The sequence below is a fragment of the Crotalus tigris genome, unplaced genomic scaffold (assembly GCF_016545835.1).
Source record: "Crotalus tigris isolate CLP2741 ecotype Arizona unplaced genomic scaffold, ASM1654583v1 scf7180000017663.5292952, whole genome shotgun sequence".
In the NCBI taxonomy this organism is placed as follows: Eukaryota; Metazoa; Chordata; class Lepidosauria; order Squamata; family Viperidae; genus Crotalus; species Crotalus tigris.
The window spans coordinates 4,188,237-4,207,151 of record NW_024096550.1 but is presented as its reverse complement, the minus strand read 5'-3'; the positions used below and the strand labels follow the sequence as shown (position 1 = coordinate 4,207,151).

The 18,915-nt window shown below is 40.4% G+C and overlaps 1 protein-coding gene across 9 annotated transcripts in view; it reads left to right on the top strand.

Annotated features, from left to right (window-relative positions):
* The window catches only part of PLCE1 (phospholipase C epsilon 1), a 171,482-nt gene that overhangs the window by 90,306 nt on the left and 62,261 nt on the right, over positions 1-18,915 (top strand). For all 9 annotated transcript variants that reach the window (XM_039336001.1, XM_039335999.1, XM_039336000.1 and 6 more), the window contains one exon: positions 7,781-8,076. In XM_039336001.1, coding sequence (XP_039191935.1) covers positions 7,781-8,076 — 296 coding nt within the window. The remainder of the gene's footprint in view (positions 1-7,780; positions 8,077-18,915) is intronic.

Sequence of the window (18,915 nt, the reverse complement as noted above, 5' to 3'; positions counted from 1 at the left end):
ACAGGCGGTCCAAATGACGCCAAGGAGGACTACCCCATTGGGGGTCGACTGGCACTGTTTTACGACGTTTGGGAAAACACAACCACAGACGCCTGGGTCAGAGAGACCATAAGACAGGGTCTCTCCCTAGAGTTTCGATCTTCTCCCCCAGATCGTTTTATACAGTGCCCGGTTTCAAACAATACATCAAAAACACAACTAATCACAACAGCCATCGCTCATTTATTAGAGATCAGAGCCATAGAAAGGGTTCCTCAGGAACAGATCGGGGAAGGGTTCTACTCCATCCTGTTTGTAGTTCCCAAAGCCTCAGGTGGTTGGAGGGCGATACTGGACCTAAAGGGTCTAAATTTCTTCCTCATTTACAGGAGGTTCAAGATGCAGACCCTAAAGTCCATCTTAGCAAGTATCAGGAAGGGGGATTTCCTTTCCTCCATCGACCTGACAGAGGCTTACTTACACATTCCGATCATCCAGGAACACCGCAGGTTCCTGCGGTTCTGTTACGCACACAAACACTACCAGTACCGGGCTCTTCCCTTCGGCCTATCCTCGGCCCCGAGGGTCTTCACAAAAATCTTGGCCGTGCTGGCGGCTCATCTAAGGATGATACCCGTACGGGTACAGTGCTACCTGGACGACATACTGATACAGTCCAAATCTTTCCAATCAGGGCAGTCGGACCTGGCAATCACTATTCAAACACTTCAGGATCACGGGTTCTCCGTGAATTTCAAAAAGAGTCACATCACACCCACAAGACGTCTGCTCCATCTAGGAGCTCTGATAGATTCCAGCCTATGCAAGGTATATCTCTCCCAGGAGCGACAAGTCAGCATCCGGAAGCTGACACTGCAGATCCGAGGGGAAAAAAGAGTACCCCCAGTACAATTATCCCAACTCCTGGGGAAGATGATCTCTTGCCTGGGCATCGTTCCTTGGGCCAGACTGCACTCCAGGAACCTCCAGTGGTTCCTTCTTCCTTTTCAGAAACGCAACATCAGCGCCTCCAACAGGAAGGTCAGGGTTCCCCATCACACTCTGTCCTCCCTCCTATGGTGGACCTCGTCCGCCTTGTCCAAGGGCACTCTGTTCAAGGAACCCACCAGGATCACCCTCACCACAGACGCCAGTCTGTTCGGTTGGGGCGGTCATATTCTGAACCACTTAGCCCAGGGTCAGTGGTCCAGTTCAGACCTGGCTCACAATATAAATTGGCTGGAGCTCAGGGCCATCCACCTGGCTCTCCAAAGATTCTCCCCCCTGGTATCAGGGAAACACGTATTAATCCTGACAGACAACATTGCGGCCAAAGCTCACGTAAACAAACAAGGGGGCACCCACTCTTGGACACTCATGCAGGAAGCCCAGGCCATAGGGCTGTGGGCAGAGTCCAACCTGAGGTCCATCAGGGCAGAGCACATATCGGGGGAGGCGAATCAACAGGCAGACTCCCTGAGCAGGGTCACAGTGGATCACTCAGAGTGGAAGCTAGACTCAATCCTATTCCAGGAAATATCACGCAGGTTCAGACAGCCCATCCTAGATCTCTTTGCCTCTCCGATCAATGCACAGCTCCCCAGATTTTTTACCAGGTTTCCGGCGAGGGGGGCGAAGGGAACGGACGCCCTCCGGAGCAGATGGCCGGAGGGCGTACTTTATGCATTCCCTCCTCTTCCACTAATACAAGCGACCATTCGCAAGCTCATCCAGGAACAGGCAGAGCTAATCTTAGTGGCTCCATTTTGGCCAAGACGCCCGTGGTTTGCCGACCTGGTGGACCTGTCAATTTCACTCCATGGAAGATTCCCCCAGACCGAATAGCTCTCAGCCAGGGGAACCTCCAACATCCGGATCCACAGTGGCTCCAATTAGCCGCTTGGCACTTGAGCGGGAGAGTCTGACCAAACAGTCTTTCTCCTCTGGGGTTATTTCCGTCATCCAGGCCTCGAGGCGTCCCTCGACCAACAGAATCTATGACGCCACTTGGAGAAGTTTTTGCTCTTGGTGTACCAAAAAGCGGCTTTCACCGCTTGCTGTCTCCATCCCAGACATATTAGATTACTTACTTGAGGGGTTAACTAGAGGTCTGTCAACCAGCACCATACGTAGGCAGATAGCAGCCTTGTCGACAGTTCTCACCTGTGACAACCAGGTTTCCCTGTCCCAACACCCAGCAGTCAGTGCCTTTCTCAAGGGTGCGGCCAATGTAGGGCCCCCCACGGTTCATCGTTATCCATCCTGGGACCTCTCTAAGGTGTTACAGGCTTTAACGTCCTCTCCATTTGAACCTCTGAAAGTTTGCTCCCTTCACTTCCTTACATTGAAGGTAGCCTTCCTAGTGGCCATCACGTCGGCCAGGAGGATTTCAGAATTGGCGGCCCTGTCGGTCAGGGAGGACTTGTGCATGTTCCATGAGGATAGAGTGGTCCTCAGGTTGGATCCTGCATTTGTTCCAAAGATCAATACAGGGTTTCACCGCTCGCAGGAACTAGTCCTTCCTAACTTCTGTCCTAACCCTTCCCATCATCTGGAGAGAGGGTGGCATATGTTGGATGTGCGCAGGGCTCTGCGCCATTACATTAAACGAACCTCGACCTTCAGGAAGTCTGAGGCATTATTCGTGTCCTTTCAACCCTCAACTATGGGTCAGAAGGTCTCTTCTTCCACCATTGGTTGGTGGATAAGGATGTGTATTTCCAGGGCTTATATTTCCCAGTCCCTTCCGGTACCTTCACATATCACTCTACACGTAGTGCTGCTGTCTCAGCGGCTTGGTCTACCCAGGCATCACTCGAGGAGATTTGCAGGGCTGCGACATGGTCCTCTCCTTCCTCATTCATAAAACATTATAGGATAGATCAATTTGCAGCAGCTGAGGCTGCTTTCGGTAGGAGAGTCCTACAGCAAATAGTGGGTTCTCAGGGGTCACAAGCCTAGACTCCCTCCCTATAGGGACATGAGCAGCTTTGGTATGTCCCAATCAGTGGAGTCTACATCCATCCTGATGGAGAAAAGAGCGTTGTCTTACCTGAACGCTTTTTCTCAGCAGGATGGTGTAGACTCCACACCCACCCTGTTAGTGTTAGTCTAGGCCTGTGTCTTCCTTTTTTGTTTGGAGCCTTGCGTCTGGTAGCTTTGCCTCGACAAAAACTGGGAAGTCACACCCAGAAGGAGGCGTGGCAGAGTTTTTTTGTCTTAGTCTGAGCAGATGGGATTAAATTACCCAATCAGTGGAGTCTACACCATCCTGCTGAGAAAAAGCGTTCAGGTAAGACAACGCTCTTTTTTAATACAAAAATGGTAACAAATCACATTGCTTTTTCTATAAATATATAAAAATGAAAACATCCAATGGAGGCACAAACATGAAAACGGCAAAATAGATGCTAGGGAGAACTTCACTACTTTAAAAGAAAATCTGTATTGGTTCATGTTTTAAACCTAAGCTTTCATACAATGGACAACCTATATAAATTCCATATACATATTTTTCCAAAGACAAAAAAAGTTATTTTTCCTTAATGGCTTTCTGAAATTGTAGTGGACTATTTAAATTGGGTACGTGTGGCCCATTGGGTGGGCATTGTCCATTCGGTGGGCGTGGCTGCGGTGGTAACACCAGACTGGGTAAGACTAAAAAGTTTAATCAATCATTTCCAACTTTGTGAGATCTTTTTTTTTTACCGAGAGAAGTTGAAATTGATTGAACCTTTTTTTTTTTTTGCACACGGTGGCAGAGGCCTAAAACGAAAAGGTTTTATAAAACCCAGCGGAAGGCCTAAGACTGCGGTGATGGCGCGCGTGCCCACAGAGAGGGCTCTGCATGCCACCTGTGGCACACATGCCATAGGTTCGCCACCACGGCTATAGGCAATAAATTATAGATACTGAATTTAGTATTAAAGAAAATTATAATGTCACCATGTAATTTGCAGTTCTGCTTCTTCCTTACCCCCTTTTTGTTCTGCTTGTTATGTGCATTGTGAAAAACAATACCTCTGTTATAAAAATGTTTTTTTAATCTGATAGCTAGGACCCAATTCATAGTATACGCTTGCATGCATGAATTGTTAAAGCCAGAAATTATATTAATCAAATATTAGAAGCTGTTTTTCCTAAATAGCAACATCATCCTGAAGCACCAACATTATTTAAGTTCTTTCTGCACCCTGCTTAGACTGTATGCATATTTATCATCTTGCTAAACAATGAAGAAGTTGTGCATGGTCTTGTTGATCCATTAGAAAAAAAAGCCACTTTAATGGTCACAGAATGGAAATTTCTTAATTGTGTGGTTGGCACACTGCAAGCAGCCCATGGTGACCCTTGTGTATTTCTACAGTAGAGAGTTGCCAAACATTCTGTTCGTAGATGGAATATTTGTAAAAGTTGAGATTATTTCATTCCTCTACTGGGCCATTCCATTCAAATGTTGTAGGAGTGATCCTGCAGCATTCCAGAATTCTTTTGGAAAAATGGAGTGGTTTGTGGTTTATGGTGTTTCAAAGGTGAGTCAGCGTCAGATGGTACCTTCCAGACATGATCCTCAAAGGCTAAAGGAAATTTAAACTATGCTGCTTCTGTAATGTAAACTGGTATGTAAAACTGGTGTATAATAGTATAAACTGTTCAAAAGATCATTTGAAGTGTTAATACCATTTTATAATACCTTAATAAGACCTCAATCAAGATGATTAGGGGATTGGAGGCTAAAACATATGAAGATTGGTTGCAGGAATTGGGTATGTCTAATTTAATGAAAAGAAGGACTAAGGATGACATGATAGCACCAATATTTGAGGGGCTGCAACAAAAAAGAGGGGGTCAATTTATTCTCCAAAGTACCTGAAGGCCGGACAAGAATCAATAAATGGAAACTAATCAAGGATAGTAGCAACATAGAACTAAGGAGAAATTTCCTGACAGAACAATTAATCAATGGAACAAGTTGCCTTCAGAAGTTGTGGGTGCTCCATCACAGGAGATTTTTAACAGGAGGTTGGACAACCATTTGTCTGAAAAGGAATAGTGTTTCCTTCTTGAGCAGGGGAGTTGGATCAGAAGCGTCCAATATCCCTTCCAACTCTGTTACTGTATTCTGTTATCACAAAGCTTTGAAAAGATGGTTTAATAGGCTTTATCAGTAGTGAGGAAAAATTAGGTAACTAGCGAAGGCATCATATGTTACCTCAACTTCATATAGCAAAATATAGGAATTGTAGTGCCACTGCATATATAGTTATATTACCTCACTTACTTCCGTACGTTTCTGCTATTTCTGATCAGTACTTGGTGCATTAAAGGAGATAAAACATACACATTGAAAACTGTGCTGTAAATATTGCAGTATCAAACAATACTTTTTTAGGTGTTCAATAGATGAATTTTGTTTCAGAATTATTTAAGTCTGAGAAGGATTTTAAATTGCTTCTGCTGTACTTTCTTAAAACTTTATTTCTTTAAGCACATTTCTTTTGTTAAAAAAATCCAAGGTGAGACCAGTTTGTATTCCAGATACGATAATATATTCATCTTCACCAACTTTGAAAACAGAGGTGGGCCAATAGCAGTTGTGTAGAACTTCTGTTGGCATAGGGGAGCTGCAGTGCTGGCTATTGTCTATTATGTTACAGAGACAAGCCTATGTAACTTCTTCTCTTCCAGTGTTATGATTTTCATCATAAGAATGACTTGAAGATGCAGCCAGGACAAACAGTACCTTTTGTAGACCATGGTAAAACAAATAGTTTTTAAAGTTCTTCATAATTTTTGGGCCTGTTTGTTCTCAGGCTTTAGAGATTTACTGTTATCTTCACAACAACGTGTGAGGTAAGATAGGTTGGGAGATAAAGATTAGCTCAGGAGGAAGTATTTACATTTTTAGTAACTGGGATAGTTTTGGAGGAAGCCAAACATGGATAAAATAAATGGGTTTTTCTGGAGTTAAACTAGACTTCACTTGTTGTTGGCAGTTGTCAAAAAGTCTAGCACAATCCCTCTTCATTTCTGAAGGCAAGTTTTTGAATATTGTGTAGGTAAATTTAAAGAAATTTGAAAAGAGAAATCAGACGCATCGTATTTAAGTCAGACTGCCTGAGATCACTGTTCTCAAAGTGTCCTTGTTTTCTGAATTTTGGCATTTCATTGGTTTTCACCTAGCAAAGTGCTGAGAATATCTAAATTACTTTTGGGGAAAATGTGCCAGGTATCTTTGGTTTTTTTGGAAGAACCAAAGATCAATACTGAAAAACTGTACAAAAATATGAGTGTGATACAGGGAAAAAATATTCTGCTAGGTAACATGAAAAATGGGTGGGAAGAAAACAAGAAAAAGTAAAACTGGGCAGATCATTGGCTAGAAAAGCTGATGAGTGAGATGATCTTTTTGAGACAAAATGACTGACCCAGAGTCACCAGCTAGCTTCATGCCCAAGGCAGGGCTAGAAGTCACCATCTCCTGGTTTCTAGCTTGATATCTTAACCACTACTCCAAACTGAGGTGCAGAAACAAGGCGCTGCGCCATGCAAGAACGGGGCAGGGTTAATGAGTATCACGTAGGTGCTAGCCCCGCCCCATTTGCGGCGTATAAAATACTTCCCCCTCCCTTTTCCTCCGGTCTGCCAATCGACAAAGATTGGAGCCCTCTGTTGTACAGAGTACAGTATTAGCATGCAATAAACCTGTATTCGTTTGAAACGCTCTAGCCTAGCTCCTGATTTTTTACACCTGACGATTTCCTTATTCTGATACCGTCAAGTCCAAAAAAGGGTATAGCAATAGCTGTATAGCACTTTCTGAGTGGTTTACAGAGTCAGCATATTTCCCCCAACAATCTGGGTCTTCATTTTATTGACCTTGGGAGGATGGAAGGCTGAGTCATCCTTGAGTCGGTGAGGACTGAACACCTGACGAGTCAATCCGCAATATTGCAATACTACATTTTAACCACTGGGCTCAGTGACAAGCAAGAAGATGGGTAGACACAATTATACTTGTGATGGGTGCACAGTGGGAAAACCTGAAGGGGCAGTTTGGGGGGAAAATCTTTCTGGAGAATATCTATTTTTGTGGTTGCTAAGAATAGATGCCAATGTAATGGAACATAACTGTTATGAACATTTCAGCTGATGAAAGGAGTCATGTGCCCCTATTAGTTTTATTTTGATAGTGTTGGGTAAGATAGAGTACTTCTTGGATATGCATTGTGAAGATCTTGCCTATAAATGCCTGGCGTTATTAAAATTTTGATCACAGACCTGAGGTTTCACAGAACCATAGTGGACACTAATACCAAAATTCTATGGAATTTTTAAAGTTTGGTCTCATTCACTTCATGGTGACTTTCTCCCATTTGTCACTAAATAGGATAAATTATCATGAACTGAGTAGATTTTAGAACTGAGGAAATAATTATTGTCCTATGCAGAGCATTTAAATGAATATAAATTACTTGTACCATTGGGTGGAGAAGATAACATAACATATCTACCTATGTAGATGTTTATATATTATTGTCCACATTATAATTTAATGTATTTAATAATGTTAACACTTGAAATATGTATCTCTGTATGGACCAATGCTATTATTGGAAAGTGATTTGCCCTGAGTTGTACATTTTTAAAATATATTTTATTGAAATCAAAAAGGAACTTCAAATGTGAAATCACTCAGCATTTAAACTTGTGCAGAACATATGATAAGCTTCTTATAAAATGTTAATTAAATCTGATAAAAGAGAAAATGTTAGCCAGTTTTTACTTTTATTTGTTTTAGAACGACAGATGAGTTCATCAATGGCTGCATCAAATGCCCTTACTTCCACCACCAGTAAAGAACTTGTAGACCTGCAACATCTCATTCAATTTCCAGAGGAAGTTGCTAGTATCCTGATGGAGCAGGAGGAGGATCTTTACAGAAAAGTGTTGCCCATTGACTATCTCTGCTTCTTAACCAGAGATTTGGGAAATGCTGAATGTCGGGACAAACTTTCATCCATTAAAGCAGCTTTTCTCTCTGTCCCAGATGGGGAGCAGAGTGCTCTTGAAAATTTGGTGACACGATTCAATGAGGTAGGTGGAGGGATTTTGATTATCTTCTGTGTGTTGCTTTTTGTTGTACATTTTAAAGGACATATTGGAAGGGTCTCAAGTGAAGAGAGCACTACTGGGGCCTTTTCCTCTTTGATGAACTTTCAGACTGACTTTATAGGAGCACACATTTGTGAAGCAGTGAAGTAGCTAGATGTAGCTGCATCTTTAATTCCTCACAGTGCCTCTGTTACAGCCATTGCATTAGGGCATGGGTGTCAAACTCGCCATGTCATGTCACGTGTTGTGACATATCGTGACTTTTTTTGCATTGCTGGAGCTGGGGTGGGTGCAGCTTCCGCATGATGCAACCGGCCCATGGGCCGGCAGTTTGATATCCCTGCATTAGGACATTATGGGAAACTATGTTGGAGCCACTGATGAACTGTGGTAGAATGTAGCCTGGATTCCCAGGAAGGAGGGCTGTATTCCAGAGAAGTAAGAGACAGGAAAGTTTAGCTAGTTTGTTTGGAATGAACAAGGTCAAGACACCTCTTCCTTAGGTTCTCAGAGTATATCTTTAGTGATGCAATAGTTTAGCAATAGCAATAGCACTTAGACTTATATACTGCTTCATAGTGCTTTACAGTCCTCTCTAAGTGGTTTACAGAGTCAGCATGTTGCCCCCAACAATCAGTCCTCATTTTACTGACCTTGAAAGGATGGAAGGCTGAGTCAACCTTAAGTTGGTCAGGATCGAACTCCTGGCAGTGACCTGAATTAGCCTGCAATACTGCATTCTAACCACTGTGCCACCATGGCTTATAGTGGTAGCATAAAGCATAGTTTGCTTTAGTTTGGCAAGATTTCTGTCTATAGGTGAGGAACAATAGAAAAAAACCTTACTTTGAAGTAACATAGCATGCCTTTCTTGGGTTTTGGAGCCTGGCATAAATTGTATATTGCGTATTGGGCTGAATATTTTTTAGAGAACAAAGGACAGATTTTAACAGTGGGCTTTCTATTTCACTGGTCCATGGTAGTTGCCTGAGGAACTGTATAATTGCCAATCCTGATCTTTTGACAAATAGATTTATTGTAACAATGGGTTGGATTGTTGCAGAGAGCTTATAATTTAATTGGTGGACCATTTTGTTACAGAGTAAATATAATTTTCCTAATTATATGAAAGAAATATGAAACAAGCATTTCTAAACTCTTAACAGATTCTACGTATTTTTTCATAATCCACAATCCAAAACCCTTTGGATATGCTATTGTTCTTAAGGAAATGATGTTGGTTTTTCTTTTGAAGCAAACCTTAAACTTATTTTCTGTTTAATTTATTTGAATATGACTGAAATCCAAAAGTGCAATTAGAACAGTGTAATATATACTGCTGTGCAGTTTTCCTGAGCTGACTTTGGATGTTCTTATAGTGTAATAGTGACAGCAGAAATGAGAGCCATCTTAGTCCACATGTCAGTCATATGATAGATACATGATTCAAGGCACGATGGAACTGGAAGTGTTGATCAAAAAGGACATGGCTAAATGTGTATTTGGGTCTATTATAATCAACAGAATCATATCTGTTAGAATTATCGGCTATCTAGTGAGTATCAGTTTTATATATGGCAGTATAGTGCTTAAGATTTGTTTTGTATTTAAACCTACAAAATTGTCAACTTACAGTACATCAGAAAGATCCTGATCAAAATATGAGTACATGAAAAGATATAACAAGAAAAGGAAAATAAGAAATACCTATAACAAGATTAGAGAATTAGTGGCTGGCCTAAAATTCTCTTCAAAAAATATACTCTTATGCAGATATTATTGCATCTGAAAAAAAAAAAAAAAAGATTCCAGGGGCAAGAGTCATACTTTGACTGCCAAAAAAAAAAAAAAAATGTAACTGCTTTCTGGCATTGCTTGTAAAAATAATTCACTATATTTATATTGTGGGAGCCAGAATGAATTTTTAGATGGCAGACTCTTGATACTTAATGGAAGAAAACTATTTCATACCTTAGTCTCCCCTCCCCCAATTATTTCTTGCAAATTCTCTACTATGTAATAGTTTGTCTTATATGTTTTAGCACTTTATTTACTTAATAGTTTTTATTCTCTGAGAAAAGAACTTTTGGCTTTATGTGGTTACCCATTCCTCTTACAAGTTAGCCCTTTGTGTTTGTGTAATTTAACTTTATTATCAAATCAATGTGTAAAGGCCTTAAAGTCCTAGTATGGTTGACCATGAAATATAAAAGAGAAACATTGCAAGACAGTTTTATGTGTTAAATGAAACTGGATTGTTGTAAAAATCTTTGCTTAGATTAAAAAGGAATAGTAAATATTTTCAGATCCTTTTAGAAAGAAATAATATCTAAGAATATGTAGAAGGCATTTTTACAGTAATCTAATTTTATATACCTGTGTTTTGAGTATCAATAGATTTTTAAAGCCATAAATGGTCATTGATCACAAGGTGAAAAGTGATAACCTTTTAGAGCAGCGGTTCTCAACCTATGGGTCGCGACCCCATTTGGGGTCGATCAACCATTTCATGGGGTCGCCAAGCAAGGCTGTCCGCCATTTTTTCCCCCTTTTCCGGCGGGCGCCTTACCTCCCTTGGGCTGGGCCAGCTGGTGGCCCAGCCGGTGGTCGGCCTGCTCCGTCTCTGCCGCTTGCCAGCTATGCCTCGGCCGGCGCAGGGGGCGGCACCAAGCATGCGCGGTGCTCCCGGGCAAGGAAAATTCTTGACTTACGACCGGTTGGGTAGTCCTCAACTTATGACAGGTTTAGTCCTTGACTTACGACCGGTTGGGGGTTGCGGCATTAAAAAGGTTGAGAACTACTGTTTTAGAGTTACTTAATCAATTAAAGATCACTATTATTTAAACACTATAGTTAGTATTTTAGATACATTCACAATCTATCTGTCAAATTTCTAAGTTTAAACCAGCTATCACTGATTTTGTAGTAAATTAACTTGTTCTTGGATCCTTTTACTTTTTAAAAAGTAATTTCCAATGTTTTTCCACTCTCATATAACATTATGTCTTCCTATTTATATGTCTATTGCAATCCTATAGAGGTAAATGACTGGGATGTAATAAATGTATGTAAGAAAGATTAACTATCTTACAGTCCAAAAAGAGAGGGCTTAAAAATATAAATTTGCTTCAGCAGTGGAATGTAAATAAATATTTCATCCCCCAGTTCAGAACTTTTGAAAACTTAAATGAGCTTGCAAAAACCTTTAGAAAATATTATGTTTGTATAAATAGCCAAATGTTTCCAGTCCTTGTTTGGAACACTATGTTTGAATTAGTATATAATTGGATTAAACTGGTGAAGGTACTTTATTAGTCTATTTTATTCCTTTCAAGCAGAACAGTTAATTCATCATATTTTATTAAAGAAGAAGAAAGCAGAGTGGGTTTTGTTTGTTTATTTGTTTATGTGTTTTTTTGCTGCCTGGTACCACCTCCAAACACAAAGCCAACAACATTTCTAGGTCTGTCTTTCTATAATTTTAGCTGGAAAATGTAGTAGGATAAAGCTGCTTAATCTAGTGGCTCTTATCTTTTCATATTTTAAGTCCCTCTGGCCATACTAGCAATGAACTCCTGTAAATGCAGGCCAATTGCCAAAATGAGTCATGTGATTATGGGGAGCAGCCCTCAGAACATTTGGAAAATTCTTGTAACTTCTGTCATAAGTCAAAGACTACCTGTATGGAGTGATATTTAGTAGGAGTTATCCATTGCTTGCCGTCAAGGCAAAAAGACATTATGGAATGTGCCTGCAATTTAAACCAAATCCTTATTTTCTTAGTATTGTGTAGCAGATAGCCCTGCTTTGCCAAGCAGCTTTTTCAAAACAGTTGCAGACTGCTATATTTGTGTGCCTACGTGCTTCGAGATCACCTTTTGCGTTCAAATCCAAAATACCGTATGGCACCAAGGCTTAGTATTGAATAACCCATGTGTAAATTTAGCCGAGAGGCTTGGGATTAAACATTTGACAAGTTTTTTAAAGTGGATGGCTTATGAGATTTCCTATTTGATTCTAGCCACAGAAGAAGTGTGATAAAAATTATTCTGGTGATTGCCTTTGGAGTTATTAGTGTGTTATGGCACAAAGACATACAGTCTTTATTTTAAAGCTATTATACTCTTATTTTGATTTGTGATCAAAATTTTAAAGAGTTAAAATGCATTACACATTGTTTTTAGCATTGTTCACCCAGAAAGACACAGTGCTTAAGGAAAGTTGGAGACAAAAACAGATAGAAGCTACTGTATATAGAGCATAGAATTTGTTTGGTTGACTAAGGAAAGTTTGAATGTGGAACATTTTAAATTTGTTTTAAGGTTCACTGAAAGAAAAGCCAATATAAAATGAAGTGGATACTCTACTATTTCAGGTCTAGGGGTAGAGTTTTATATCCTAAAGATTCTTGAGAACAGCTGAAGGTACAGTATAACATCAAAGTGATATTTAGAAGTCACAAGTTGATTAAATACCCAGCTAGTTTTGAAGCATTTATTAAATTCCAAAATGGATGGGCTGTAGAGATTTCAATTTGATGGTCCATGTCTACAGCCCTTGCTTCAAGCTCTGCCCTGCTCAGTCATAAATCTACTGTACATAATTCAGATGTTTGGCTTCTTGCATTGTTTACCCAGAAGGACTAATATTATCCAACAAAGTTTAAAATATAGCTATATAGTATTTTGCTCAAATTGACTGTTCTAAACGGATTATATTACTCTTATTTTCTCACTTGGAATATTTAAAAGGAAAGTAAAAGAATTGTAAAGTTCATTGCTGGTGGTGAAAAAAAGATTTGCCAATTTATTAAATAAATACCAAGTGATCTGGCTTTATGTTTGGGATATTTGGCTTCAGTTTTGTTTCTTTTTCAATCCAGATATTACCATTAGTTTCTTGCACTTTTTGAGGGCTGAGAACATATTTATTTTTCACTTTATTCATATTTTTAAGTGCTCCTAAATTGATTGACAACTTTGGAAAAGTTGCAGCCATTTGTGCTCCTCTAAAGAATTTTACCTTTTGCTAGTTGCAGATCTTTTCTAAAATGTTTTTAGTGACATAACTACTAAGTTCACAAACAGATGTGTTAAAATTGTTCTGCATAATTAATCTTTATTAAACCACAGAGCCATGATGGTATGTTCATTATGTTCATAATTATAATTCATTAGAGATTCTAGATGTCAATGAAAATCATCCAGGTAGAGTTGGCTGAAAGGTGAGTCAAGGCAACTGGACTGCCAGAAATCCTAGAATTCTATAGAAAATCTTGACTGTAATCTTGAAAATGTAATGTGATTTTGCTGTGATACTTAAAAACAACTAGCTTATATTAATTACATTGGCTAGGAACTCAGTGTTCTAAGTTTAATAGATTTTATAAAGACATCTATTTATTTATTTAGATTTATATGGCCACCCATCTCACTGATTCTGGGCAGCTAAGAAGAATGAAAATACAATATAAATGCATGTATAATTAAATAAAAAACAAAATAAAAAACCCATTCCAACCAGTTAACACAAGTGACTCCTAGTGAAATTGAGTTTTGACTGAGAAGAGTCTGTAACATCCTCCAGCCAACCAAGCTAATGTTTGGGTAGGAAGTACATGATTTTTTCCTGCTAGCACAGACCATCAGGAGTTTTGATTGCAGGGGGATATGAAAGCAATACATAAATAAATCATCCTTTTCCACCTCAGCTGGAGAGAATTTATGCGCCTCTGTGTGTATGAATATATGTACTGTATACCTATTCCTTAATCTACCATTTAAGATTATTTGCCAGATATGTCCAAAAATGTATAAACTTAAAACAGGAGCATCAAAAAGGTGAGTGTAGTGGTTATGAAGATGTGATCAGAGCCCAGTCCTTTTTTATGCCTATTGCCACACACAATGAACACAAAAGGGGTTGTGTTTTTTATGATATGGTTACAGTTGCTGTCTTGATTTTTTTTCACCCTCCCTGCAAAGATTTCAGAATTTAGGTTACAATCATATGCATGCTTAAATGTATATGCCTCATGGACTATGTTCAAAGCAGCTTATGCTTCCAAAATCACTATGTTGTTCAACCATATTTGAAAGTCTAAAGTAATGGGAATTTTAGAATAACGTATCACGTGTTTAGAATCTTCTGTAATAGAGACCTGCTTATTTATGGGTTCTTCTTTCTCTTTAATTTCCCAAATAAACTGGATCCCCCTTAATTACATTTCTTAATATTAATTGCTTAGTCAAAAGTATAAAACATTTCCTTGCCATGCTCTTTACTGTTACTTTTGAAACAATTTGAAAGTTTTTAATGGTTCAGTATGGCCTATTCTGCTGGAAGCTAGACAGGCTTCTGTTTATGTTACCAGGACAACTGTCAAAAAATATGTTGTGTAGAGTTTAATCTCTGAATAATTCTGTAGCTATGTGTTACTCGAACTAAGAATGAAATATGACACAAAACTCTCAACTCTGTTAAGGCTGATACTGTTTAATAATCTGATTTATTGTATTTGTTAGATTACATTTGTTTCCAATCAAGATCTATTTGGGAATATATATGTTTACTAATGATTATACTATGCAGTGCTTCAAATTCAGTATCTAGAGGTGCTTTGGAGTGTATGAGAAAACAGTCACAGCACCTGTCTGCAACATTTTAAGGCAGCTTTGATTTTTCTGATTTCCAAGATCTTGTGACTGCCTTCTGAAGCTACTACATACTTCTGGGAAAGGGCACAATTACTTGAGTTATCTAAGAGAGGTGCTACATGTGAACTGCGTGCAGTCTAAAGCACTTTGAACCCCAAACACTGGATTAACCCCAAACACTGCAAAACTCTACTACACTGAATGCAGGGTGGAGTGATGGTTGTAGGTGTGAGTACAGGCCACAAATCCCTTTCTCCAGCATGTTGAGTGTAAAATCCACCGGTGGGTAATCTCAGCCTTTCTGCTCAGATGAGACTAAGTCAGAACTTTAGTCACGCCTCCCTCTGGGTGTGTCTTCCCAGTTATTGACTTAGTCTCAGCTCAGTAGGACGCAATTTGAATTGGCTCCTCAGTTAAACTAGGTTAATTTCTTTTTGGATTGTGATTTTAGTGTAATTGAATCTTTATTGGCATTATTGCTCTTCTAAACTTATTCTAAATTGTTCATTTATTTAAATTTGTCCTTAAGATTGCAAGAATCTGGTAATTGTAGCTTTAGGCCTCTTAGGCTTCCACAAGCCTCGTAGGCTCTGGACGAGCCGAAATTAAGTCGCTCCGAAGCGGCTTCAGCCCCGATCCAGCTGGTCGGCGCGAACAGCCGGTTGGCGATTCCTGGGAACACCTCGGAGTTCGGTAAGGCTGGACGGCCCCACTCGGACTGCTTTCGAAGCCACGAGGTCCCATTGAAGCAGCGGTGTTCTCGGATCGCAGCGGAGGCTGCGCATCTTAACCGCAAGTTACTGTTTTCCCAGCTAACAGGGAAAGTGAGGTCCTGGGATTGAGGCAAAGGGTTCCCTCAGCGCGCTTCCCACTGGAGTGGCTTTAAAAACCTTCCGATTGTGCTTTTTTCTTGTCGCGGAGGCTATTTTGGAAGTGTGAGCTGGCGGGGACGCCATTTTGACCACGTGTAAGGCACGGCAGCCATTTTGAGGGAACCTCGTGTACCTTAAGGGTACGACTGGACCTGTTTTCCGATTAATCTATGCCTGCTGTGACAGGCTCCTCCTGGGGGGAAGAACTCAGAGTTTTCTCAGAGCTCTAATTCCTTATATTTCAAAGAAATGTCAACTAAAGGAAGGGGTGCGGCCGCCATTTTGAATCCTCTTGCTTGACTCAAATATTCTGATATTAAATTCAGAGAGGGGGAATTTATGTTAGAGGCCACCTGTTCCAATTAGTGGGTGGCGCTGTGCCACAAGGCCTAGACAGGTAGTTTTAGAGAACTGTCTGGCTGTTTGCCATTGCTGTTGTTCAGAGTGCGGGATTTCCCTCTCTGACAACCAGATCTGCGTGTTGTTTTCCCCCCATTCCTGGACATCTCCTTCCGGAATATCCAGGGTGCAATGACAGACAGTGCATCGCCCCAGGCATCTCAGGGCTCTGATGTTCCCCCCGAACAAAGAAAACGCAGATCCTCTGATTTGGATGCGGGGGGGAAGAAAAAGGCCAAGACAAAGGCATCATCCTCCAAAGCAGCCGAGCGAGAGGCCTCGAGGAGACATCAGGCACTGGAGAGGGAGTTCTCCAGAGCTCAAAGGCTCTTGTCCAGTGAAGCAGGTGGTTCCCTCCGTTCCACTGGACCGTTCCCCATTCGAGCCTTCTTATGCACCTTCCCATGATGCCCCTAGGGCATGGTCTCCTCAGGGGGAAATTGAACAGGTTGGTTCCCCTCTCTCCTCTTCTTTTACAAAACAACAGGGCCCTCAGGCCACATATACTCCCACTGCAGCTGGGGTTTGTTCTGATGACAAACATGACATATGGTCAGATCAGTTCCAGGCATTTATATACCATGCATTCACACAATTCATGTCTTCCTCTATGAGTCAATGTCCCTCGCAAGCACCGCCTCCGCCAACCATGCCTCAACCTCACACTGCATGTGCTCCATTAACCGGTTCAGGCATCTCTGAGACATCTTCTCAATTGGGTGAGGAGGGGTCTGTGGACCTGGAGCCAACTGACATGCCCATGTCGGAGGATGAGGAGGCAGGGCCGGAACCGGCACCAACATCAGGACTATTTGATCCCCCTCTGTTCAGATCTTTACTTTTGAAGGCCTGTACCACAGCCAACCTCACCCCTGAACAGGAAACTAAACCATCTACCTCCAATGTGCAAGAATCCAATCCTTTGTTTTCTGAGCAGGTAGTGGAGGAGAAACAAATTCCTTGTCCAAAGGTCTTTCGCTCCACGGTGGAGAAACAGCGGTCTTCACTGGCCACTCTCCCTTCTCCCAGTACCACGGAAAAGAAGATTTTCAATGTTTCTTCTTCATTTCCTTCCCTCTTGGAGGTGCCTACTGTGGACATCCCACTAACCTCTTTATTTTCTACATCCACAATCCCAGGTGACATGGCAGAGGCCTTGAAGCGGAGGACAAGAGGTTTGAGTTCTCTCTCTGTAGAGATCACCAGGCCTCAGCATCGGCAATTAAGGCGGCGACCTCTTTGTCTTTTTTCGCTAGAGCTGTTCAAAAGGAGTCTGCAAAATTTGGTTTAGTCAATAACCCACCCAAATTACCTAATTTCCCCTTTTCATTGTCCATTCACATCATACAACCAAGTATGTGAGTTTTTGTTTTCTGGTCAATACTTGAAGCCCTAAGTAGCCTAGGACTAGTTGATTGTCTCCCCCCCCCAGTCCCTGATACTCTAAACATTTCTGAATCTGTAATGCTGCCTTGTTTTGGGGTTTTAGCTTTCATATAATGCATTACTAGTGGACAGAGGATTGTTTAACCATTCTAGTCTTTTGTCAGTTAAATGTTCTTATCCTACACAGTCTTCTCAGTGTTTATCATTACCTTCTTGGTTCATTCTCTTGCTTTCTCCAGCGCATTGAACATACTTGTTTATTTTTGATCCCGAAACGTCTTGCTTATTAAGGGAAGTGTTTTACTTTCAAAATTGCTTTTAGTTATAATTATTTTATATTTACATTGTCATGTGTTTTATTCATTTTAGATTCATCTTTAGATTTAAGACTTCTATTTATTTCGCGTTAGTTATTGACTGCAATAAGTATTGATTTGATGCAAAAAGTAAATGAAAGTTTAGTGTGATTTCATATCTCTCTACTTTGCTGCAAACTTGTCTGATTTTTTTTGGCATTTCTCTTCCCTGTATAACTCTAATTTTCCTTTTAAGATTGTAAGCAAAACATTACCTGCATAAGAAATTAGTTTAGTGGTGCTTCTTGCACAAAACTTTGAAGGGCTGCTTGATTTTGCTGAAATATCATGCAGGGCACCCATTTAAATAGATTTTTGAAGATTTCATTGCTTCTAAAAGCGAAATGGCCACATTGCTTCTCTCTGCAGTGCTCTGGACTTCCTCTGCAACCTCTGTTGACACTTCCAATAGCAGAAGATGATTTTGTGATTTGATTTAATTCAAATAATTTAATTTAATTGATTTGATTTAAGATGCCACCTGACTCCAAACAAATCTAGGCAGAGCACAGCATAACAACAACAACAACAAAAAAAAATAGAATACCACAACATGGGGGGAGGGGGGGACCCAAGTATTGTAAGTAAAAACCAGATAAAGAGCAAAATGATTGTGCTGTGTCAGGGGTGGGGAACCTTGGCTCTTTTATGACTTGTGGATTTCAACTCCCAGAATTCATATTGATAGTCCCAATTGTGGGACTATCCTCTTTCAGTTATGGGAATCACATCATCTCTATGTCTTGTAGTAATGAATTGTGGATGCTGTCCACTTCTATATACTAAAGTAGGAGTATTGTAACTGCTAACAATAATGCTAAGGTTAATGCTCATAATATCCCCTCTGAAACAAGTTTGTCTGTTTAAATGGGTGCACTGCATGATCACAATTGATTGCCCCAAATTTCCATTGCTAAGCGAGACAGTTGTTAAATTTTGACCGGTTTTACAACCTTTCTTTCTACAGTTGTTAAGTGAATCACTACAGTTGTTAAGTTAGTAACACAGTTGTTAAGTGAATCTGGCTTCCCCATTGCCTTTCCTTGTCAGAAATTTGCAACTGCAAATTTCACTGCAACTGTCATAAATATGAACCAATTGCCAAGCATCTGAATTTTAATCACTTGACCGTGGGGATGCTGCAATAGTCAT